Genomic DNA, 25,748 nt, shown 5'->3' on the forward strand with positions numbered 1-25,748 from the left:
GAACCTAACAATATATCAGTAGAAGTGATATTGAGTGACAATTCTTAGCTGTTATTGGAAAGTCTACTAAAAATCTGCAATAAATTTTACAAAATTCTAAAGTTATGAACATTTCAGTATAAATTTAGTTTTCGTCATAAGGTTATTTTTGAAAAGAGCCCTTGAATAATAATTTCAAAGAATCCATTACAGTTTTAATTCCTATAAACTTACCAGAAAGCGGACAATAGATGAACAGTAATTTCTCTACATTCCTTGACAGTTTTAGATGGCATTTCATTGTTACCTAGGTAACAGACAACACTACCAAGAAGTTCCAAGCACATACAGCTGATATTATGATCTCTTCTCTGTTGCTTGGCGACTCTCCTATCAAAATACAATTTTTATAAAAAATACATGTTAGAATGTACAGATATATCTCAGTTATATCTTAATTCACATTTTCAAACTTGATGGTACATGGTTTAGTAAATTTTTATATTGTGCAAAAATCTATTTCCAAAAATTTTCTTTTAATTCTGAAGAACTTAAGTCAGAAGCAAAATATAATTTCTTAATATTAACTCCTAGTCCTGAATTGGAAGGGGGGATACTATTTATCCTCTGTCATCTTAGTTAACCAAAAGCCTTCTGGTCCTTTACTAGTTCTACCCATGCATTTAGAACCTTAACTTAGAGGTCAACTTTCTTGTAAGGTCAGTTTTCTTTGGTCCAGAGGGTGACCTTATGTACAGGTTTGAATGTATATGTATGTGAACACAGAAAGTACATGTTAAATTTAGAACTGATAAACAAAATTTCCCTTTTTTAAGTTATGGGTCATGATTTTTATCTATCTAAAACATTAAATTTACCTGATAGCATCCACCATATTCTCCAGATCAAGATCACCAACTCGATGATTACATGTAGTCAGACCAGATATAATCACATGAAGCTGAAATATATATATATGAACATGATATTTTGTGAACAGTTATAACACTTTAAAAAACACCCTCAAAATTGCATTTTTCTGCTGCTATGACCTTGACATTTCCCTTTGACCTTGATTAAATATGTCCAAGAAGCAGGATGAACCTTAATTGTGCTTTTAAGTTTATTCTATTATGCCATTTATCAATGTGTACTTCTGAGTTTCAAAAAATCTGGATTTAAAAAAAAACCCAAATATTTATTTATGTCTCTAAAAACAGTTGCTTGCTGGGCTTTTGGTCAAAATATTTACTACGAATCAGAGTACAAATTTTGACCTCAAACACCAAATCCAGTATTTTGATTGGTTAATTTTTTATTGAGTACTATAATCGAGCTGAAAAAAAATGACAATATGCCCTCCTTTACAGAAAAGTTTGAAACAGATCACAGCAATATAAATAAGTGAAAAAGTTTTTCATTAAAATAAGTTTGTAATAAGAGCAATTGAATAACAAGAATGTGTCCAAAGTACTCAGATACTCCATTCACACTATTATTTTTTTAATGTTCAGTGGACTGTGAAATTGGGATATAAACTCTAATTTGGCATTAAAATTAGAAAGATCATATCATAGGGAACATGTGTACTAAGTTTCAAGTTTATTGGACTTCAACTTCATCAAAAACTTCAACCTGAAGCTGGACAGACGTACGGACAAACGGACGAAGAGACCAGAAAACATAATGCTCCTCTTCTATTGTAGGTAGGGCATAAAAAGTAACAATATAATTTAATACATTTATTTTTCTGATGGTAGGGTAGTTTACCAGCTTTATCTCTTACAATTCTACTGTTAATTTAAAATAAACTATATACCATTTGTAGATCAAATGCCTTATTACTGTCAAGTTCTTCCTCATCTATTAACTCCTCCATCTTAGTTCTGATATACACAGGGTCAGCATTAGTCTCAAGTGGTAAAATCTCCTTCATCTCTGGTTTGTCATAACCACACCATCCACATAAAACTTTTATAGCAGTCAGTCTTAAAGTCTGTCCTTCTGTCAAGCTGGAGGAACTCAATGGTGACTGGAAAGCTGAAAAATATAGTTCAATGATGGTGATCATGACTATGTAAAAACATTTGCAGCCATTGTACACATGTAAAGATATGATTCAAAGATGCCACCATCATAATAATATTGGCAGCTATGGACTACGAAAAGAAAATTATACACATTTCATGACTTGATAAAAGATATTGCATAGCTGAACTTGAAATCTTTGTGTATCTATAAATAAATGATAAAGTTGAAACTATAAATTGTATGGACCCATAATCTCTTTTACTTACATATTGTTTCGGAGTGAAAGTTTAGAATCTTTAAAAAAAATGTTAACATTTGAAATAAATATGGCTTTATTCAGTTTATGAACATTTTTTGTAGCGATACGAATAGAATTAATCAGCTGCAAGAAGATTTGCTCAAATACCTTTGTCTTTGATATCTAATATATAAACCTATCTTTACCATCTACATTAGATTCTTCTGAATCCTGGGAATCTCCAAAGTCTGCATCTAAATCATCCTCCTCTCCTTGGTCCTTGGCTAATGGCTGATCAAACTCTAGTTCCATGTCATCATCCTCTATAATACTCCTTGACGAGGAAGGTCTGTTTCTACTCTTTAACTTAATATGACCGATATCTGATTTGGAATGACTAGCCCGGGGTTGCTTACTTAACTGAAATTATATTAAAATTTTAGGAGTTTTTGACCATTTTATGAAGGCGGTAGCTTTAACATATATATTTCTTACATGTATTATGATATCAGATGATACTTTTTATTTCAAGGCTTTGTTACGTAAGATAATAAATACTAAGATAATAAATACATGTTTGGGTAATTCAGTAGATACAGTAACATACATTAAATGAATTTATTATAAACATATTATTTTCTTAATTTTTGGAATCTTAAAATAGACATAATAATGCTCCTTTTTGAAATATATACATTGACCTTTATAAAGATTCGGTCCTTGGCCTTTGGTCTCTAGTGGATAATTGTCGAATTAGAGATCATACCACATCACCTCATTGTTTTTCCAGTAATCATTTGATAAAATGGACAAATAAATGAGTGGTTTTAAATCTCCATTAACTATTATTTGTAAACCTGACTCAGTTCAATGACTTCGAACTCTTCTGATATAAATGTTTATTAAATACACAACATTTTTGCTTTTGTTTGTTGTTGTTGCTTGAACATTTTTTCTGTACATACCTTGTTAGATGCTATTCCAAGTAACTGATCTACAATTTTTGAAGGCAATAAGCACCGTATCAGTCTTGCTGTCTGAATACTACTTGTTCCATCAGAAATTTCACTGTTATATAAACTTTGTAACTTCGTCAAAATATCCTGTAAAGGTAGGGATCCTTCCTTCTGCAATATCTCACTAAGAAACACGCCAAGTTTTTTGTAGAGAACTTTCAACAAACTTACAATATCCATTGTCAACAGAGACTCACTATTAACAACACCATAACTCAACAGCCAGTATATCAATTTTGACAAAAGACACACATTTGACACAACCTTTTCTATATGCTGCAATTGTACATCAGTAATTTCAAGAAAGACTGAAACTTCGTCTTTTAGCATTTTCTCAATTTTTGACATAACAACTGGCAAGTTTAGAACATCATTACAACTTTTCATGGAATCTTTTGAAGACAAAAATTTATTTGACACTGGAAAGTCATGTGAAGATTGCAAATATGTCATTTCTAAATCTGTAATCGATTGGGATACTTCACAATGTTCACTTCTATTTAAAACTGACTGATTCTGAATCATAAGTAAGACTAAAACATTGGCTACACTTTCTCGATTAATATATGAATTATTAGCCAATGAGCTGCCAGAAAATCCTTCACCACTAGGCAGTATCCAGTCTATAAGCTGTGACCTTAAGGGGTACTGCAGCTCATTGTAATTAGCAGAGGTCAAAACACTTGGCTGGAACTGCTCTGGTAAACTGAATTTTTGTAAAATACACAACAGAAATTCCACAGCCTCCTGTGTAGGTGGACTGATGTTTGGTAAGAAAAGACTCCACATGTCTCTATCAGGACGAATTATGTCTTCCAATACCATAGCTTTAAGAAGTTTATATCCTTCAGGTGTGGCATGGTGCAAGCTTACACATCTGAAATAACAAATAGAAGAATATCATATCCTGTTCTTTACCTAGCTAATGTTATAATAATTTTTTTGTTCATAATATAATGAGCAACAGTACTTTTAATTAGCTTGAAGTACTTTTGATGTCAATGTTTTTCTTTTGTTTCAATAAGAAGGTTTTCTGTGTAATGTTTTGTCGACTCATTATCGTCTGTTTGACTTTTTTGTTTTTCTTAAACTTACCATATTTGAGCATCTATCATATGCACAAATGTGTACTATACACAGCTGAATATGGTATAAGGTTTTTTGTTGTTTAGTATCTTCACCTTCTTTTCTGTATATCCATAGTACACTGATTATTTTAAGTACATGTGCCATTATTTCTTGGTGTAGACAACCTATTGCTTCCTAAGCTGGATTAAACTAAACAATCAACAAGAATGTGTCCATAGTACACGGATGCCCCACTCCCACTATCATTTTCTATGTTCAGTGGACCATGAAATTGGGGTCAAAACTTTAATTTGGAATTAAAATTAGAAAGATCATATCATATGGAACATGTGTTCTAAGTTTTCAAGTTGATGTAACTTTAACTTCATCAAAAACTACCTTGACCAAAAACTTTAACCTGAACTTTGCACTATCATTTTCTATGTTCAGTGGACCATGAAATTGGGGTCAAAACTATAATTTGGCATTAAAATTAGAAAGCTCATATCATGGGGAACATGTGTATTAAGTTTCAAGTTGATTGGACTTCAGCTTCATCAAAAACTACCTCGACCAAAAACTTTAACCTGAAGCGAACGGACGAACGCACAGATGGACGAACGGACGCACGGACGAACGGAGGCACAGACCAGAAAACATAATGCCCCTCTACTATGTCAAGAACACTGTTTTTTTATGGCTATCTTATGTTGCTAAGTACTGCCTACACAAAGCAAAGCATTTAAAGCGGAAATAAATTTTCTGGTGTATATTTTTGCTGTCTTTGCATATCTGTGTATAATTTTTTTCTTAGTTTTTATACCTTAAAGTTGACATCCAAATTTTCCTCCATACAGGACCACAAAGGTCTTCAGTTCGTTGACCTAATTTTATCTTCTTCCAGTTGATAGTAAAAGCCTGTGCACATGACAGTAGAAATTTGGATATTTCAACCCTAGTAAATAATAAAATTTCTTCAGTGTAGGTTTATCACAAATATTATTCTTCTTTTCAGCTGATTTTATATAGAAGGAAAGTATTTGTTTTTCTCTGTTGCTTATTGAAAAATGTAGTAAAACTATAAATTTTTCTTAAGTTTTTTTTTAATGCAAAAAGTTATCATAGAACTACAACTTTTTATAATTTCTTTTAATGGCAATGTTTATTTTTCATTCATTCTGACATTGCAACTTCACCTGAAAAGTGTAACATCCTTCAAGCAGAGAAAATCAATCTAGACAATTCTAGATAAAAGCTAATAAGCTTTGTTTGACGTTTTCTCTCTCAATTTCTTCAATAAACAGTTAAAAATTTGGTTTCACTGCAAGGTTATAATGTATAAGGTCTGTCAGATAAATGCAATCAAAGAAGCTGATTATGACTATATTACAAAGCAGAGTCTTGTCTTCAGCAGGAGATCTTTATTTTTTCATTTAGCTATGTGGTGATCAACGATTAGGATTCTATATTTCTGATAAAAAGCTATTGCAGTTTAAAGGATGACCTTACTTTTTACATTCCGAAATAAGTGAAGATATACAGTTAAGATAAGGATAGGTCTCATCTTCAGCCAAACTTCCTGGAAACTTCTCCATAACCCTTGTTATCAGTTGTAACCTGTAATAGTAAAAATTTAATGAATTAAATCAAATGTCAGTTTCTGCAACATTTCATTGAATCATTGTTTGTAAGTGAAAATCAAGTACACATGCAGTAGATATCCATCCAGGAAAAAGGTTTACAACTTTAATAAAGTCACTTATTGCTTCCATCCTGACTCTGTGTGGAATCAAACTGTGTGCTACACTGATGAAATTTTGCCTCCAAAATAGGCAACCAAGACTCCAATCTACATTTCTTACTTGAATATTTATTCGAAGATCTGTTAAATTACCATATTGATTAATTGTGCTTTGTTACCCAATGATGTTGTCATACCTACTTTACTGTCAGGTGTGGATTCATGTATATATTCGTTGGATAACAATTTTCGTGGATTTTGTAAGAACAGGAGAAACGCAAATTTTAATGTTCACCAAAATACAAATTCTGTAAAGGAATGTATGTAAACTTTTCCCAAACCACTAATTTAAATATCCACAATTATACAAGTTTTCCACAGCAATTAACAACTAAAGGTCATTGTACCACCTTCAGCAATGAGCATAAGTCTGACATCAGTAACTGTTACCTTACCATGGAGTTAGTTGTAATGTCTATGATTGATGTCCATCCAGATTTTAGTCTATTTCTCTAGTCTGCAATGTCTTTAAACTTACCATGGTGTTAGTTGAACAGTTTGTCCCAGTGAGGTTATAATGTCCCTAATGGATGTCCATCCCGACTCTAGTCTACGTTTTTTAGCGCCAGGTCTGTCTTCAATGTCTGTTTCACTGATCTGTGTCACTTCAATTGCATGTTCACTTGACTGAAATAACTGAAAGAACAATCAATTAAATGTTCCTTTATGGAGTATATTTAAATTAATTGCTCTTTATTCACTGATAGTAACTTCAATGAAATTTATAATAATTATTGTCACAGTATTTCTATGTTTAGGAGTCAAGTGTTGCAATGATGGTTGATGTCTGTCTGTCTGTGTTGAACTGTGCTGTATTTTTAGAAATCCTTGTTATACCATTAGTTTTTTTTTTTATATTAGTTTAATATTCACTATATATGTACTGGAAACTGTTCAGTTTGAGAAAGCCCTTACCTGGTTACAAACTTCAGCTGCTAAGTCTACATAATTTGGTGGCAGTGATGCTTCTCTACATCTGAAACAATAAAAAGATACACTGAATCAAAATGACCAATCATAATAACCTTTTAAATGAAATTGTACAATTCTGTTTTATCCCAATGTTTAACCTCTAGTTACAGCAACCATGTTGGCTGATTAAATGGAAACACAAAACTAGAGGCTCTAAAGAGCATGTGTCCCTCACCTTGGTCTATGTGAATATTAAACAAAGGAAGCAGATGGATTCATGACAAAATTGTGTTTTGGTGATGTTGATGTGTTTGTACATCTTACTTTACTAAACAGTCTTGCTGCTTACAATTATCTCTATCTATAATGAACTTGGCCCAGTAGTTTTAGTGGAAAATGTTAATAAAAATTTACAAATTTTATGAAAATTGTTAAAAATTGACTATAAAGGACAATAACTCCTTAGGGGGTCAATTGACCATTTTGGTCATTTGACTTATTTGTAAATCTTACTTTGCTGAACATTATTGCTGTTTACAGTTTATCTCTATCTATAATAATATTCAAGATAATAACCAAAAACAGGAAAATTTCCCTAAAATTACCAATTCAAGGGCAGCAACCTAACAACAGGTTGTCCGATTCATCTGAAAATTTCAGGGCAGATAGATTTTGACCTGATAAACAATTTTACCTCATGTCAGATTTGCTCTAAATGCTTTGGTTTTTGAGTTAAAAGCTAAAAACTGCATTTTACCCCTATGTTCTATTTTTAGCCATGGCAGCCATCTGGGTTGGTTGGCCGGGTCATCGGACACATTTTTTAAACTAGATACCCCAAAGATGATTGTGGCCAAGTTTGGATTAATTTGGCCCAGTAGTTTCAGAGGAGAAGATTTTTGTAAAAGATAACTAAGATTTACGAAAAATTGTTAAAAATTGACTATAAAGGGCAATAACTCCATAAGGGGTCAACAGACCATTTCGGTCATGTTGACTTATTTGTAAATCTTACTTTGCTGAACATTATTGCTGTTTACAGTTTATCTCTATCTATAATAATATTCAAGATAATAACCAAAAACAGGAAAATTTCCTTAAAATTACCAATTCAAGGGCAGCAACCTAACAACAGGTTGTCCGATTCATCTGAAAATTTCAGGGCAGATAGATTTTGACCTGATAAACAATTTTACCTCATGTCAGATTTGCTCTAAATGCTTTGGTTTTTGAGTTAAAAGCCAAAAACTGCATTTTACCCCTATGTTCTATTTTTAGCCATGGCGGCCATCTTGGTTGGTTGGCCAGGTCATCAGACACATTTTTTAAACTAGATACCCCAAAGATAATTGTGGCCAAGTTTGGATTAATTTGGCCCAGTAGTTTCAGAGGAGAAGATTTTTGTAAAAGTTAACAACGATGGACGACGACGACGGACGACGGACGACGGACGCAAAGTGATGGGAAAAGCTCACTTGGCCCTTTGGGCCAGGTGAGCTAAAAATGAAGAAAAACCAATATGGTAGGAGTATTACACATAATAAAATACAACAGACATCTAAGATATGTATTCTTTATGTTATACTGTTAAACATACCCTGCTGAAAATCTTTTTCTTCCGCCCAACTGCTGAAAATCTCCATACATGACTTCATATAATTTTCTCAGATGACTCTGGAATTAAAATCATAATTTAAGACTTTACTTATTGAATTAAATGTCAAACAAAAAAATAACTTCACTTAAGGAATGACTAATGTTTTTTTTATGTCTATGAAGAAATAACATCAAAAATGTGGTGCACACTGAATAACCTGTGTTGCGAGTTTTTTTAAAGTGTGCACCTCATTTTTATGTTATTTTGAATAGACAGAAAAAAATATCACATTGATTCCTTGTAAATTAATTCTAAATTCCATTCTAAGCTGGAGAAAATCATGAAAAAAAGCTAATGGCAAAGTTATATCTATGAGCTGATAGACAAAACATTGTCAGTAAATCAGAAGACGCCTTACATCCAAAATTAAATTATTTACAGTGACTTGACTGTTAGTGTTGCTATTCACCAATTGCAACTCATTCAAAATTTTGACCCAATTGCAATTTGTTTTATTAAATCAAATTGTTCAACTGGTCAAAAATTTGAACAAACTGTTCAGCCAAAATGTGAAAGTGCAAAGTGATAAAATAAATCATACTTACAATCCTATAAGTCTGTAACTCCACTGTATTGATGTAATTCCTAAATCAGTCTATCAATCTGTATAGTTATATTACAGCCATTACCATACTAAAGGTGAACTGTTTTATTTTGAATTGCTATAAAAAAGTCAAAACTAAGCTTTTATAGAGTTTTTCTTTCGAAAAGTATTCTATATTTATAAGTATCACACATTATGTGATTAAAAACATTTCATATTCAGTAAAATATGTATGAAATAACAATATGCTTCCTTGGGGAGATAACCTAAAATACTATTCTTTTGAATAAAGACTTTTTGAAACCAAAAAGCGATTATCTCCCCTTCCTACAAACATATTGCAATTTCAAATATTTTACTGAATATGAAATGTTTTTATTCACATAGTGTGTGATTCTTATAAATATAGAATACTTTTCGAAAGAAAAACTCTATAAAAGCTTAGTTTTGACATTTTTATAGCAATTCAAAATAAAACAGTTCACCTTTAGTATGGTAATGGCAATAATATAACTATACAGATTGATAGACTGATTTAGGAAATACATCAATACAGTGGAGTTACAGACTTATAGGATTGTAAGTATGATTTATTTTATCACTTTGCACTTTCGCATTTTGGCTGAACAGTTTGTTCAAATTTTTGACCAGTTGAACAATTTGATTTAATAAAACAAACTGCAATTGGGTCAAAATTTTGAATGAGTTGCAATTGGTGAATAGCAACACTAACAGTCAAGTCACTGTAAATATAATGTACAAAACATTGTTATAAGAATGCACAGAAGAAAAAAATTTATTTTCAATAGAAATAAATACAAAATAATGATAGTTGCTGGTTTATAATAAAAATAATATACTGTAATTCTTATTCCTTTTCATAACAATTTTACACTATGCTATGTCTTTACAGAAGAAGATAAACAGCACCAAATATTACAAATATCTCTTACCATCCAAACATCCCAATCTACAGCAAAGGCACCCACTGCATCCCTCTTACAACCCCCAGGATGATGGGCTTGCATCTGTATACTTAGAAATTCTATCAATTCATTCTGGAAACAGAAATAAATATAAATCAAAAGTATGCAAAGGAATTTAATAGAACATAAATCATTTAGGGTATATGGAAATAAAATTAAATAAGATACTGAAGCATCATGGATGCACAAACCAATGTATGATCATTATGGATTTGTTATAGCTATTTTATGCAGTTAAACTTGTTTAACTAGATAGTATAAGTTAAACAAGATAGTATATTTTTAACAAATTGAAGAAAAACTTACTAAGTGTGTCTGATCCATTTGTCATTTTGAACAATAAAATATTTTTAAACTAAACAACATAGTATAAATTAACAACATAGTATAAGTTTAACAACATAGTATAAGTTTAACAACATAGACTTTTACATAGTATAGGTTTAACCACATAGTATATGTTTAACAACATATGCACTTCTGAAACAACACATTTTTCAGAATTATACTTTACCTTCAGTAAAGGTGTAGGTCTGTTGTCCCAAAGATACAACATGTTTACAAAGACTGTTTCACCAAGTTTACATATTTGTGTTCTGGAGTTAGTAGCTATGTGTTTAATGAAAATGTTTAAAGCACACAGCAAGTTTTCTGTAACAATCAATGTCTTCTCTTGTCTGAAAAACAGGAAAAATAAAATTCTTCATAAACATTTTTAACACTAAAGTAAAAGTGTGACATTTATACATCATTAGTTATTCATTCATTTGAGACGGATTGATATCAATCTTTTTTTTTATCTACGGAGATTTTAACCATTATCTTAATTTGCAATTTCTTTAACTAAATAAAGTATATCTATTTGAGAGTCAATCTTAAAAATATACCCTAACATACTTTGGAGTAATGATTTAACATTTATATATGGGAAATCCTTTCTTTAGTGAATGAAGAATGATCTTACAGAAATAAATAAACAACTTTTTAGAAAGAAATTAATCTAAAAATCAAAAACTTTTGGTAATAAAGAAAAATGGAGAATCTGTTTTTGTGTACTTGTAATCATACCAAAACAAAAATGTGTCCCCAGAACATGGATGCCCCACTCACACTTTCATTTTCTATGTTCAGTGGACCGTGAAATTGGTATCAAAACTGTTATTTGGCATTAAAATTAGAAAGATCATATTATAAGGAACATCTGTACTAAGTTTCAAGTTGATTGGACTTCAACTTCATCAAAAACTACCTTGACCAAAAACTTTAACCTGAAGCGGGACGAATGGACGTACAGACCAGAAAACATAATGCCCCTCTACTATCGTAGGTGGGGCATTAAAAATCAAAGGTTGATTGATTTGTTTGCATTATATCTAGTTTAATTACATACAATAATTTATATTGGTTAACCTGACAAGACCAACAGGAAAGAACTCACACACAAATTTAATTTAGTTTGAACAAAAACCAAATAACTGCTAATCATATTTAGTAAAAAAAACTCTTTTTCTAAAACTTTACCTGATATTTTTGAAAACTTCAGTGAAAAAGTTCAACAATCTCTTTGGTCTTAAATCACACTGAACTGTGGCACCTGCTATTAAAGTGGAGATAACTCTGGACAATAATGTTTTATCTATACCATACTCCTGACTTGTATACATCTTCACATATATACCTATTAGGTCTGAAATGCAGAAATACAAATAATTAACATAGGGTTTCAAGGTTATTTGCTATAGAATACCATACACATTAAACTCATATTTTTAAATGGTGCAGAAAAAACAATCACTTGAACTCACATTTTTTTTTAAAAATAGTGCTGTTTATTTTAGTAAAAGTAAATTCCAAATCAACAATAAATACATATATTTCTGGTATATTATCTAAATTATATGGGTGTATCAGGAAATAACCATTTGTCCATAAAAATAAAACAAAATATGATCATTCAAAGACTTATCTAATAATTTTAAAAAATATCAAAAAGTAATACTAAAGTTAATGTCAGAAGCAATCTTGGTTTATAGAAGAAATGAGCTGAAAACCTTCCAGTAATGGCTGAATAAAAAGCATTGTTTATCTAGGTGTGGTTATTATCACTAAAAATATAAGTCTTAAAAATCCATCCCTAATTGTATAGAAGGCTGAGAACCAGTGGCGGGCAGTACACAACAAGTGAAACTGCGAGCTACTGCTCACTGATGATACCCCCGCCGCAAGTGGATAATATTAATAGTGTAAAAAAATGCAAGTGTTTGGTAAACAGGAAGTTGTCAAGTGATGAATCTGAAAACGCATCACACGGTATAGCTGACTTATATAAATCCTGAAACCAAATTTCAGAAATCCTTGTATTGTAATTCCTGAGAAAAATGTGGCGAAAATTTTCAACTTGGCTATCATGTGTAAAATCATACAAGTGTTCGGTAAACAGGAAGTTGTCGAGTGATGAATCTGAAAACGCATCACACAGTATAGCTGACTTATATAAATCCTGAAACCAAATTTCAGAAATCCTTGTATTGTAGTTCCTGAGAAAAATGTGACGAAAATTTTCAACTTGGCTATCATGTGTAAAATCATACAAGTGTTCGGTAAACAGGAAGTTGTCGAGTGATGGATCTGAAAATGCATCACACGGTATAGCTGACTTATATAAATCCTGAAACCAAATTTCAGAAATCCTTGTATTGTAGTTCCTGAGAAAAATGTGACGAAAATTTTCAACTTGGCTATCATGTGTAAAATCATACAAGTGTTCGGTAAACAGGAAGTTGTCGAGTGATGAATCTGAAAACGCATCACACGGTATAGCTGACTTATATAAATCCTGAAACCAAATTTCAGAAATCCTTGTATTGTAGTTTCTGAGAAAAATGTGACGAAAATTTTCAACTTGGCTATCATGTGTAAAATCGTACAAGTGTTCGGTAAACAGGAAGTTGTCAAGTGATCAATCTGAAAACGCATCACACGGTAAAGCTGACTTAGATAAACCTTGAAACCAAATTTCAGAAATCCTTGTATTGTAGTTCCTGAGAAAAATGTGACGAAAATTTTCAACTTGGCTATCATGTGTAAAATCATACAAGTGTTCGGTAAACAGGAAGTTGTCAAGTGATCAATCTGAAAACGCATCACACGGTATAGCTGACTTAGTTAAACCCTGAAACCAAATTTCAGAAATCCATGTATTGTAGTTCCTGAGAAAAATGTGACGAAAGTTTCATGGGACGGACTGACTGACGGACGGACTGATGGACGGACAGACAGAGGTAAAACAGTATACCCCCCCTTTTTTAAAGCGGGGGTATAATAAATATATATTCTCCAAGTGTTTGTGCAATGATTTCTTCTTAAAAAAGCCATGCATTCAAAAAAGGTAGCACGAAGCACATAACTTACTATGCCAAGTTGGTGATGATATTTCTGTCCAATATTTTCTAACACTAAGAACATTTTTGAGCAGAACATTACTATAATCTAAGCCATATGCCTGACACATGTATTCATCTTGTAAGATTTCATCTATGTGGTTCAACAATGATGAACATTTTAATCTAGGTCCACCTGAAATGAGAAGGATTCATATTATATATTGTAACATCTTTAGCAAGTATAAGCTTTCATGATTTCAAATTAATATTAAAGTATATAAAGATTTTCTAATATTTCACAAACACAAAGAACTGTTCTTGTAATTCTGTCTGTTTTACGTTAAAAAAAATCAAGTCATTCAAAATTGCATGAAATATCTGACAGAGACAAATAATCATTGATTTAATTTGACCTCAAACTGTTCCTTTGATCAAAGAATGAATTTTAGTTTGCCCTAACTTCATGCACTATGTCTGTCAGTTTTGCCCATATAATATACATTTGTTTGATATGTACAAAATTTGCTTACGCTTATCAGCTTGTCTGATGACAAACTTCACCAGATCACTGACTTCCTTTTTAGCGTTTTCCTTCCTGGTTAGAGTTGCAGCTGAAGCCTGTTCTTTACTTTTCTGTAAATGCTGTGTCTCTATCCGAACATACTTCCCAGCAGACTGAAATCACAAAATCAATCACAGGGATGACAAAATATTACCGGGTACTCCATTCAAATCACAGAATCAGTCATATGAATGGCAAAATATTACAAGATGCACATAACAAAATGTATCATATATGGTTCTAAAGAATACACTTTCAATCCATAGGTTTTGATAAGTATTGAAAATCAAAATGCACTTTACATGAGAAATAAAAGTTTTAATTTTCCAAAAGCTAGGAAAACAATATAATATAATAACTAAATTTTATTATGTTGAGTCTTATAACTTCTCCTCCTTCAAGTCTCATTGATTTACTTACTTTGAAGACATAATCCCAAGTTAACTGTTCATCAGAACTTCCAGCATTCTTACTGTCTGTATATCTATCCAACGCTTTGATAACAGTACTCTTACACAGTAACTGACGAAATTTCTCTGCACTTTTCTAAAATAATGAAACCAAACCAGGTCATTTGTAAAGAAGTTAAAGGAAATAACAATCCTAATTTATAACATAAACACCTTTCTTGTAGAAATAACAATCCTAATTTATAACATAAACACCTATCTTGTAGAAATAACAATCCTAATTTATAACATAAACACCTTTCTTGTAGGTACTAACACCCTGAATAATATAGTTTACAAACAGAAGGTGGAGTTAACTGGGGGTGACATCATGTGTTCATCCTTCATTATATTATGTGGACTTACAGTGGAAAACAATGCTTTACCCCAGCATTTTGTTTCAATTGATGAGTGTGAAATCAAATGTAACTTGCACTGAGTATGGCTGTGTATTCTGGTCTATTTCATTAAAAAAATCCTAGTTTATGAACCTTTCGTTCAATTTAGAGGTGTGGTGCCCCTCAATTTACCTATCACTGGGAGTTGGGATATCACACTTTTTGAAATAACTTAGGGTTCAGTTAATTCAAAAAAAAAGATTTACAAACATAATATAGTTGTTGTATAAAAAGATACAAACCTTTCTTTCTGTTATTTTTTCTAACAACAGTCCACGACAGCAGGAAATCACATCTGATAAGCTATCCATTTTTTCATGTTAATGATATGCAATTCTAAATTGAAATAAATGGTTAAGATTATTACCAAGTTATTAAAATATTTTTTTTTTATAATTGAAAAACATTCAGTGAGCAAGCTCTATAAATTTGTTTATAAAGAGTAACAGCTTATAGCTTAAACCACAAAGCAAAGAAATACAAGTAAAACTTATAACTATGAGGGACAAATAAATATATCCATCAATTGTGATATCTGCTTTCTCTCTCAGCATTGGTTTTGGAATAAATAATCAATAGCAGAAAATGATATGTTGATAAAACTTAGTTAATTATATATGTTTACATACATGTACAATTTTCTTATACCTTGGCTTAGAAAAATAGATGGAAAACAGTGTACTTTAAAATTGAATAGCTGTAACTGTATAGTATCATAACTATTTGTTATAACTGGGAAGAAAAAACACAATCACTAAAGCTACACACAACAACTAGAAGGCACACATAATTTTAAATGAATATAATTTACCAGCAAAATTCAGTGCATGTAAAGTCTGCATACAAAAATAAAGAGGTGCAAATTCTATGATTTAACTAGTTTAATAAATAGTTTTGTCCATGTTAGGGAATGACTATTTCACTTCCAGGGGGGTTATCATGGTTATTGTTTTTTTTCTATCTCCACATTGATGTAAAAAATAGTGATCGAGCAGATGACAAAAAAATTATTCTTAATGCAAATTCCTCCCATATCATCTGATCATATGGCTGAACATGCATGTTAAAGTACATATATTTTACAAGTTTTAACCTCTTTCTTCTATGCCTATGGTCTGATCATTTGTTTTCATACATAATATGAATTTGTACTATGAATGCTTTTTCAATAGAAATTGTGACGTCACAATGCATTTTTAATACCACGAAAACCCATGAGATGAGGATACATTTTACCATTTGTAATACATTTTTCATAATTAAACACTCCAATTTTGTCCCTATTGACATTGTAACCGGAGAGCATAAGTTTCATTACAAAATTGCTTGTCTCCACCGTGACTCGAACCGATGACCTCTGCCTTACAAGACAATGTGCTAACCGATTGAGCTAAAGAAGTACTTCCTTAGCTCAACCGCTTATAGAATATCTACCGCATTTTCTAAGGGAAGCAATCCTGTCACACTTCCCCAACCTCACGAGTCATCATACCATTATGACTCTCACACACATTACCCTAGCTAGAATTCCTCTCTAACTTATGTGGGTTTTTTAGCTGGGCGCCAATGTAACCGGAGAGCATGATTGATTGTTGGTTGCTTTACGCCGCATTAGCACAAAAAGGCTATATCGTGGCGTCCGGAGTGCATGAATTTCATTACAAAATTGCTTGTCTCCACCTGGAATCGAACCCCGAGACCTCTGTGTTACAATGCAGTGTGTTAACCGACTGGGCTAAAGAAGTACTTCCTTAGCTCAACCACTTATGGCTGACTAAGTATCTATACCACATTTTCTAAAGGAAGCAATACACCTTATCTCTATTAGCCTTATCGGCCGGCTGAACCAGCCGCTTGAACTTTTGACGCATACAACAATCACTTTTCCATTGTGGCTTCAGATATTTTATTTTATGACGTCAAAATTTTACGGGAACCAGTGTGATATCCAGTAATGGCGGACAAATAACGATAAGGTGTATCCCGTCAAAATAGTAATAGTATAATTTGTTCCTGTGTAATCTATTCAGCAGTTTGCACTTGATTTATGAAGGGTGAGATTGTCTCTGTAACTCTGTGACAACAGAAAAAATAAAAAATGAAAATAAGTCAAGGAATGATTGAGGGCACTGACTCAGTGACTGAGGCAGTGCTGGCCTGTCTCTTTAAAAGACTTAAAACCGAAAGACCCTTCTTCTTCTTGCTTTTTCATACATGTCAGGAAAGGGGAAAATAATCTTAACAGTGTCATAAAGCAACCTAAAGTATTTAGTAATTCATTTTTAAAATACCGTTGAATAATTAGAGAAACACCAATCATTTTGAAAATGCCTCCAAAACTCAAAAACAGACGATTTTTTTTCCTACATTTTTCGGGTCTTTTCATCAAACAAATGGATAAAGCTACAAATTCCGAAAAACGGAAGTTAAGTTTGACCGTACAAACTAAATGATAACTACTTTGGCATTTTACATTATAACAAGAAAACATATTATTTTCTTCCGCAGTTTTACATCAAACCAATCTTCATTGAACTTTTAAATTTGACTTGATCGTTTATCACAATTGTAAAGTTTTATTTGAGACCTGTTATCATCTAGGTTCTTCACCGGTCACTGCGCATGTTACCGAAACCTTGATAGCAACCATTCCTAACTGGACCTGTTTGAAACGAGATTGAAGAACAACATCAGACATCATGACAACTTACAGGGTATACTTTATTTCAAAATTGGCGTAAAATAGTCTTCTTCTCTGTTTAAATAACCGTATAGTTTCAATGGACGAACTTGAATCAAATACAGTAAAACTAATTAAAAACTAAAGGTGACCCAGGACAGATTTTTCAATCTTTTCTGAATAATTCTGTTTAAAGTCATATATTGCAAATTAGTTTGACTGTTATTCTATTCTTGTTAAAATATTGGAATAAAGTATAAAAGATGTGTTTTGGTAATTAGAAGAAAAAGATAATGGGATAAGTTTGTTATGAAAAAAGGAATGTCTTACAAATTCAAGGAAGTTATATCCCAGCTTAAATTAATGTTGCGGTGCAGTCCGGTGTATCTGCACACCTAAGACTTTTGACTTCACTTCATTCAACAAATAAAACCAAAAATTGGATAAAATTGTGTGAACACTTCATAACATACTTTTATTTTATAAAATCTTCTGTTTGTATGGTTTCATCCTCAGAATTTTTAGTAATGTGTGTCCAAAATTAGGGAATCCCCTTTTCTGAGAGTTCCTCCAATGTCTGGTGATTTCTCGCATGCCTTACAAAAATAGGTTATTTTGAATAAAAGAAAGATTTTATACTACTAAATGTAGCTGAATTTGAACCAAACAGTGAAACACACTGCCAAAGATGCCAATGGATGCAGAGCAAAAAATTATTTCATATCATAATTAAATTTGACTTAGGTAAAACAAATTTTATCTGATGATGTATTTTTTTAATGGAAATTGACCAAATATGGTAAATCAAGGAATTGCAGTTATTAATGAACTCTTGAACTTATCAATTTTATTCTTTTTTTTTCCCTTCAGAAGGCTTAAACAATAACAAGAATGATTTTATTTATATTAATGTGTTGATATGATGAAATCAGCTAATGTGCGATATCACAGGCTGTGGGGACTCCACTGTTAGTGTAAAGTCAGTTGTGGTCTCCAATTTTTCAGAATCAAAGTAAAAGACTATAGAGGTATAGGGGAAGGGTTACGATCTCATAGACCTGTTTAACCCTGCCGCTATTTTGGGCCTGTCCCAAGTCAGGAGCCTCTGGCCTTTGTTAGTCCTGTATGATTTTTAATTTTAGTTTCTTACGTATTATTCAGAGTTTAGTATGAGGTCCATTCTCACTGTACTAGTATACATATTTTTTAAGGGGCCAGCTGAAGGACGCCTCCGTGTGCGGGAGTTTCTCGCTACATTGAAGATTCATTGGTGGCCTTTGGCTGTTATCTGCTCTATGGTTGGGTTGTTGTCTTTTAAATCATTCCCCATTTCCTTTCTCAATTTTATGTGTAATTTTATTGTGAGTACAACAAAATTGAAAAGATGTTCAAGTCAATCAGTCTGCACCAAAACTTTACCAACTTCTACTACATTTACTTCTTCTAATCCAAAGACTTAACGGAAAAGACCAATATTTTGCCATTTTTCATTATGTGTCTGAACAATGTTTTGCAAATACTTGCTAGTCCAAATAGAATTGTTCTAGTCTGGGACATTGGATCAGTGGCGAACGGTATAGACAGTCATTGTTTAGGATGTTTTGAACAAATTATAGCAATTGAGTGTACTGTTAGATTTTGAAAGTATAATTCGACAGAAAGAATTACTCCATTAGATTCTGACACAGCAGCGACAAGAAGACAAGTTTAGCAACTAGAAGTCAAATCTAGCATCACACAATTTTATAGTCTTATTCAAACAAATAATGTTAAAAAAAAAATACAAACTTAATGAATTTAAGTTTAGTTTTTATGGCCCCGCCACTAAGTGGTCGGGACATATAGTTTTACCCCTGTCTGAAATTCCAAAATTCCGTCATTCCACAACAAACCATTATACAGAGTTTTTTTTGAAAACCGCTTCAGATATTGGGCTGATCTTTGGAATATAAGTTCTCCATGATGAGTTACAGATCAAGTTTAAGTTTTGTTCTGCTTCGCTAATTTTTGACAAAATTATGGGCTTTGGACTTTGATAAATTGTTGAAAATCACAGTTATACAGACTTTTTTTCTAAACACTTTCAGATATTGGGATGATTTTTTGGTTTGTGAGTTATTCATAAGTTACAGATCAAGTTTAAGTTTCGCTGCTCTGCTAATTTTTGCTGTAATTTTTGGCTTTGGACTTTAATAAAATTTTGAAAATCGCTGTTATACAGACTTTTTTTCTAAACGCTTTCAGATATTGGGCTGATTTTTGGTATGTGGCTAACAATGATGAGTTACAGATCAAGTTTAAGTTTTGTTCCACTCCGCTAATTTTTTCTAAAATTAAGGGTTTACAACTTTTTTCTATACGCCTCCAGATTTTTAGCTGATTCTTTTATATGTGAGACTACCATCATGTTTGTGTCCACATGTGTAATTGAAATTGCAGATTTTTCAATTTTTGGAGATGGGGCCATTCGTGTCGCTTTGACACATCTACATGTAGTTTGTGTATATATAAAGCATATCAACATGATCAATGATATATAAACTAAAACAAGGAATTATATGAATCAGAATTAATTTAAATTCTGGATAATAGCTCTGGGTCAACATGTACAGTTTATTTTGTATTTATATCAAAACTTATTTAATATGAAAATTTGTAGTCTATTGTGAACATTCTCCTTTCTAAAAAATGTATTCTTCTAAATTATATTTCACCATAAATGCAGAAAAATAGTTTTACTGCCACCATGGTCATGCTGATGTTGAAGGTGGTTTTTAGGTGAAGATTCAAAAGTTCATGAATAATGATACAGTTTCCTTTGAGACTAGACGACTTGTTTCTACAAATTTCTTGCAATGATCACTTATGAAATAAAATTTACACTGTAGGGAGCTGACAGCAAGAGAGAGGAGTTCAGAAAATATTTAGAGAAAGCAGGTGTATTAGATGCCTTAACAAAAGGTATGATGCATAAAATAAATAGACAACTTTCGATTTGGATGCATTTCCGTCAAAAACTCTGGTTTTAGTGAACGTCATTTGTGCGTTTAGGGGCGTCGTCACTTCCATTCCAATGTTGAGCGAGTAGTTGGAAAACTATAATTCTATATTGTACGAATTATTCGGCAAATTGAATTCTCAAAATTGACAATCAGCATTGCTGTCATTAGGGAATTGTCATTAAGTACCTACAGACCAACCATTATTTGTAGTTTATCATGCACTATGACGATCACTAAGACGCTTGATGAACGTAAATGGTGCAGGGATACAGGCGACCCCTCTATCTGTTAAATGACGTCATAAAGGCGCGTATAATTGACAAGTTTTTTCCGGCGAAGGATGAACTTAAAAGTGGTCTTTTAGATTAATACATACTTATTTTTTTTGTTATTTCAATATGCATGTGTATGCTTAAGACTAGTCATTATAAAAACCAATTTAAAATCTGTTAAGTTTACATATGTTATTTAGTAAAAGTAAAATGGATTGGACTCATAATATCAATCAATAATTAAGAGTCAAGCTGTTGAAAAAAATGGCAAAAGTAATAAGTGGAAAATTGGTAATGATGATGCATGGTGTGAAGGAACTGCAAGTACACTATTAGGTACAAATGTACATGTATCATATGACAAGAAATATCTCAGAGTTTTTAATAATTTTTTCTCAAGGTCCATTATGAAGCAGAGATGTCATAATTTTCAGTAGTAAAAGAATTCTGAATTACACATTCAGAAAAAAATGGTTGAAATCTTTTTTCATGTTTATACTGCATGTTATAGAAGGCAGCAAACACAAAGACGCTATTATGTTTGACAGTTGTAATGTCTTTTTATGGTCTTTCTATTATTTCCATACTTCACACATATTTTAAGTATTTCTGTTTGATAAATTTATGTAGTATCAGTATTATGTAATTTATGAATTATCATTTTCTTTTTCAGTTTTGGTTGGGTTGTATGAAGAACCAGAAAAGCCAAATAATGCATTGGAGTATCCTTAAAATAATTCAATGGGCAAATTTGAAATTAATAAATTATACTTATGGTTAATTGAAAACATTAAAACAAAAACATCTACAATCAAATTAAAACACTGATTTTGTTCTCTGTACGTTATTTAAATTCATCTTCGTAACATTCTATGATAGTAAGGGCATTTGATATTGCTTAGTGATGTCTGAGTTAATAAATTAGCATGTCTTTTATCAGGTTAAAGTTTATGTTAAAGGTCCAAGTGTTAAGTGAAGTGGATTTAGTTAGCTATTTATCAAGGTATGTTCTTCAACAATGAGTAAATGCCAAACCATACCTGTATAGCTACCAAAAAAACCTGGCATGACCTTAAATTTGTCACAATTTACAGGAGATAGCCAATAAATAAGAAACAAATACAACAGACAGAAATCCACAACAACCACAATTACTGGCTTCTGTTAGGCACAGAAAGAATGTGGCAGTGTCTTACTTGTTTGTAAGGGCTCAATCTATCATGTAATCTTGAACAGTGGTGATCATAAGAACATTACCTGTAAAGAGTTGGAAATAGTGTGACTCGTCAGAAGCAGGAGATGTTGTTATATAATGTAAATTCTTGTTACGTTGATTTGTTAAGAGCATTTACATGAATTAAAAGCTTCTTTTTTACAGTTTAATTTGAATAGCTATTCAATAGAAGTATAATTTCCTTAACCAGTTTTTTAGCTTTTTAAAACAGCATTTGGGAGCTTCAGGTCCAGAAACAGCGGATGTTGAGGCTTTAAAATTAGAAGTAACAGAACTTAGACAGAAAATAGAACAGCTGACAGAGGAAAACAATGAATTAAAAACAAAGGTAAAGATCATTTCAGAAGATTGTCTTAAACATGGTCATTTATGAAGATTTAAACAAAAAAATACATGTTGAGCAAAAGAGAAGCTAATAATGTAATTGATCAAAGGTCATTACCATTTGAACATGTAAAGCGCTTAGCTTTATGGTTTGTTAAACCTTTTCAAAGAGAAATGTAGTTCCAAAAATGTATAACATATATTGTACTAGGCTGTCAAAATACTGTTTTTATATATCTGATTAAGTTTAAGATAAGGGGAAGAATACTTGATGAAGGCAAACATTCACTAAGGGTCAGTTTTCTGTTGATATAGTATTTATATGTATGACTAAGGTTGCAAACTTTGATTTATATCAGATAGCAAATGTAAGTATAGTTCTTAAATTGCTATACATGCTATAGAAATAAAGAAGATTTATTATTCTGATGCACTTAAAGATTAAGGATTTCTAGCTTGCAGATCTCTACAGAGAGAGCTCACAATATTAAGGATCATAGAACTCTCTAGATTTATTCTAAAAGTATTTGTGGGTCACATATTCTGAATGAAATTATTCAAGTATAGATATAAAAATAAGGATTAGAGCATATAAACAAAATGTATGCTGTAAATATCTTTTCCCCCAATTTGTATAATAGACAATACCAAGGATTTTCTGTATATAACTTAACCTAGATGGCTATTGTGTGATGGCAAAGAAAAATAGTTATTGTGAATAAGGTAGCTAGACACATTGTTGGAAGAATACTTGCAAGCTCAATCTATGTAGTTGTTTTCAAATATCTTCTTCAAAAATCTATTTTCCGCTATAGTAGCTGTTTATACTATATAAGCTTTGGTGTATCTAGCCTTATTCTTCAGTTATTGTAAGCCAGAACAGTAATCAATCTTATGTAAATTCTTTTTGTGGTGTTATAATGATAGATATAATGCTTGTTACTTGGCTATGTGAGTCATCATACCAATTTTGAGACAGATGTACATAAGGGCTACCAAAAAATGAGGAAAACAACAATAGTGGCTGTTCATAATTATTCAACAGATACCAAAAAAACGTATTCAATATCAGAATCATAAAAATTAGAAAAATGTTTTTATCTACTGTTTGAAAGCAAACATGTCAACTTTGATTTCCTCCTAATCTCTCCATATTTTACATTATATGCACACACCCAAATTATTTTAATATCTTAAATCAAAATGGCTTTGAATATCAAATACACATTTGTTAACTTATATTGGAGATAAAACCAGGTGCATTGATGTAAAATTATATGTATACTTACAGGTACAACAATATGAGCCAGAAGGACAAGAAACTCAATGAAGATAAAAAGACATTTTATATTATTTATGACAGAAACTGTTTAAGATTCTACTTTAGTTTTATTTTATTGGCTATTAAAGAGAAAACTGCCAAACCTTTTGTATTTATTTCCTGAAGTCAAGTAAAAGATCTGATTGTTTTTATCAGTTTGAAAAATTCAAAAGAAGATTCAGTTAAAAATTCAAGATAATGCTGTGGATACGATTTTATTTATTTTCTAACATATCCATTGTATCAAAATATAAATTTTCAGATATTAAATTACCGGTAAGCATTCCCACCAATAATGAGAAATGTTTTGTTGATTTTTTATTTTAAAAATGTAGTTTTTTGAAGTTTTCTCCAATCAACTATCATTAGAACTGGGGCATCTTAATTATTGTTCATGATTTCAATTTCATCCATACATGTGTACGTTTTTTATGTGGTTGATTTCTTAGTTTTTTTAAGTATTTTTGTTAAATGACTTGTTAAAATGTACACCTATCAATTGAGTCCCTCTAGTGGGAAGTTTTCTATTGGTATGCCTGTGATTAACATTGAAATATATAGAGTTACATAAAGTCCAAAGACAGAAAGATTGTTTTAAAGGAATGTCATGTTTAGTTTTAAGATGAGTGAAGGTTTTGAGAGGAAAGATGGTATATTTATGGATTATCAATTTTATCTCATTATATTAATGATAAAGGCAGGCCTTTTATGTATACTGTATATTTATGCTTTTAATGGCGGTGATAAATTTCATTTTACCTTTGACACAATTATTTGCATTTTATTTTACATGTATATGCACAGGTTGAAAACATATCTATGTACATTTGAATACATTGAAAGGAAGTACAATAAATCTTTTGTTTATTGTGTAAAAACAGCTGTTTTATGGCCATATTTTAAATGGTACAATGACATGTAGTTAAACACATCTTAATTTATCCACTTCTATGACGAATGAAATATTAAATTGCCTCACCAGCTTGTAGTCAATTTAAAATATGTTTAGGAAATGATGTTTTATTGTGTCAGACAAACCATTTTGTACAATGTATGTGGACCAATAAAAAATGATAATTTGGGTAATTAGATTTGTAGTTAATTTAATGAAGAAATTTTCTTCAGCATCTCCAAGACAGTACATCTAAAGATGTTTGGTAAATACGCACAACCAAACTATACAAGTTGACCAAAAAATACAAATACACAGGTAACCATTAGTCTTCTTAGAATTTTGAAATCACCCTTGAGGCTGACATGATGATGAGGAGTTCATGAAACATCTGTTAAGTTATACACTCCTCCATTTATGCAAATCATTTTATGTCCTGGCTGCATTTAGTAGTGCAGCAATATGAAATATGAGTTGAGTTCTGTGCCTACATGTATATCCTGTAGAATTTTAGTCAATCTTACCTCTCTCTGGTGGTCTATAGTGACGTTTTACATTTCAATGAACTTATATATCATTTTTTCAAGTCCAGATATTTGTTACATGAACCCCAAATTACTTTAACCCAATTCTTACAGATACAAATATTTTGTTTGCAAGTTTGGTTGCACCTGTAGAAAGCTTACCAAATCTTTAAACAGATTTATTCGGAAGGGATATAGTTACGATACTGTTGTCAGGTCATTAAAGATTGCATATTTTGGTATTAATATTGATTCACTCATAGGTTCTTTGCATCAGAAATAAACACATTAATTCTATAACCATTTGTTGGCCATGATACGAGGGTTATGGTAGCAATACACAGTTAGAAGTTTTAGTTTTGCATTATGGCCCCTGTATATTTTTTATATATGAAAGTTTTTGTACAATAAAATTGATTTTTAGAAACTTGAAGAATAATATAGCCTTCTTAGTGGGTTTATATGAACATTTAGA

The 25,748-nt window shown here is 31.6% G+C and overlaps 2 protein-coding genes across 2 annotated transcripts in view; one reads left to right on the top strand and one right to left on the bottom strand.

Annotated features, from left to right (window-relative positions):
- LOC139493391 (serine-protein kinase ATM-like) overlaps window positions 1–17,409 on the bottom strand; it is a 98,113-nt gene extending 80,704 nt beyond the window's left edge. Inside the window, exons 1-18 of the mRNA XM_071281765.1 lie at window positions 17,316–17,409; window positions 15,267–15,360; window positions 14,598–14,723; window positions 14,146–14,290; window positions 13,644–13,808; window positions 11,754–11,919; window positions 10,747–10,909; window positions 10,200–10,304; window positions 8,643–8,719; window positions 7,049–7,109; window positions 6,612–6,769; window positions 5,842–5,949; window positions 5,156–5,287; window positions 3,214–4,141; window positions 2,455–2,668; window positions 1,799–2,019; window positions 858–940; window positions 214–369 (exon numbers count right to left, since the gene is read on the bottom strand). Coding sequence (XP_071137866.1) covers window positions 214–369; window positions 858–940; window positions 1,799–2,019; window positions 2,455–2,668; window positions 3,214–4,141; window positions 5,156–5,287; window positions 5,842–5,949; window positions 6,612–6,769; window positions 7,049–7,109; window positions 8,643–8,719; window positions 10,200–10,304; window positions 10,747–10,909; window positions 11,754–11,919; window positions 13,644–13,808; window positions 14,146–14,290; window positions 14,598–14,723; window positions 15,267–15,335 — 3,077 coding nt within the window. The 5' untranslated portion in view covers window positions 15,336–15,360; window positions 17,316–17,409. The remainder of the gene's footprint in view (window positions 1–213; window positions 370–857; window positions 941–1,798; window positions 2,020–2,454; window positions 2,669–3,213; window positions 4,142–5,155; window positions 5,288–5,841; window positions 5,950–6,611; window positions 6,770–7,048; window positions 7,110–8,642; window positions 8,720–10,199; window positions 10,305–10,746; window positions 10,910–11,753; window positions 11,920–13,643; window positions 13,809–14,145; window positions 14,291–14,597; window positions 14,724–15,266; window positions 15,361–17,315) is intronic.
- Window positions 17,410–17,606: 197 nt separating this feature from the next.
- LOC139493392 (c-Myc-binding protein-like) lies at window positions 17,607–24,943 on the top strand. Its single transcript, XM_071281766.1, has 5 exons — window positions 17,607–17,738; window positions 20,593–20,665; window positions 21,652–21,700; window positions 22,411–22,540; window positions 23,828–24,943. Exons 1-5 carry the CDS (start codon window positions 17,724–17,726, stop codon window positions 23,864–23,866), a joined length of 306 nt encoding a protein of 101 aa, XP_071137867.1. The 5' UTR covers window positions 17,607–17,723; the 3' UTR covers window positions 23,867–24,943.
- Window positions 24,944–25,748: the final 805 nt, after the last annotated feature.

This window comes from Mytilus edulis, chromosome 10 (genome assembly GCF_963676685.1).
Source record: "Mytilus edulis chromosome 10, xbMytEdul2.2, whole genome shotgun sequence".
Lineage (NCBI taxonomy): Eukaryota > Metazoa > Mollusca > Bivalvia > Mytilida > Mytilidae > Mytilus > Mytilus edulis.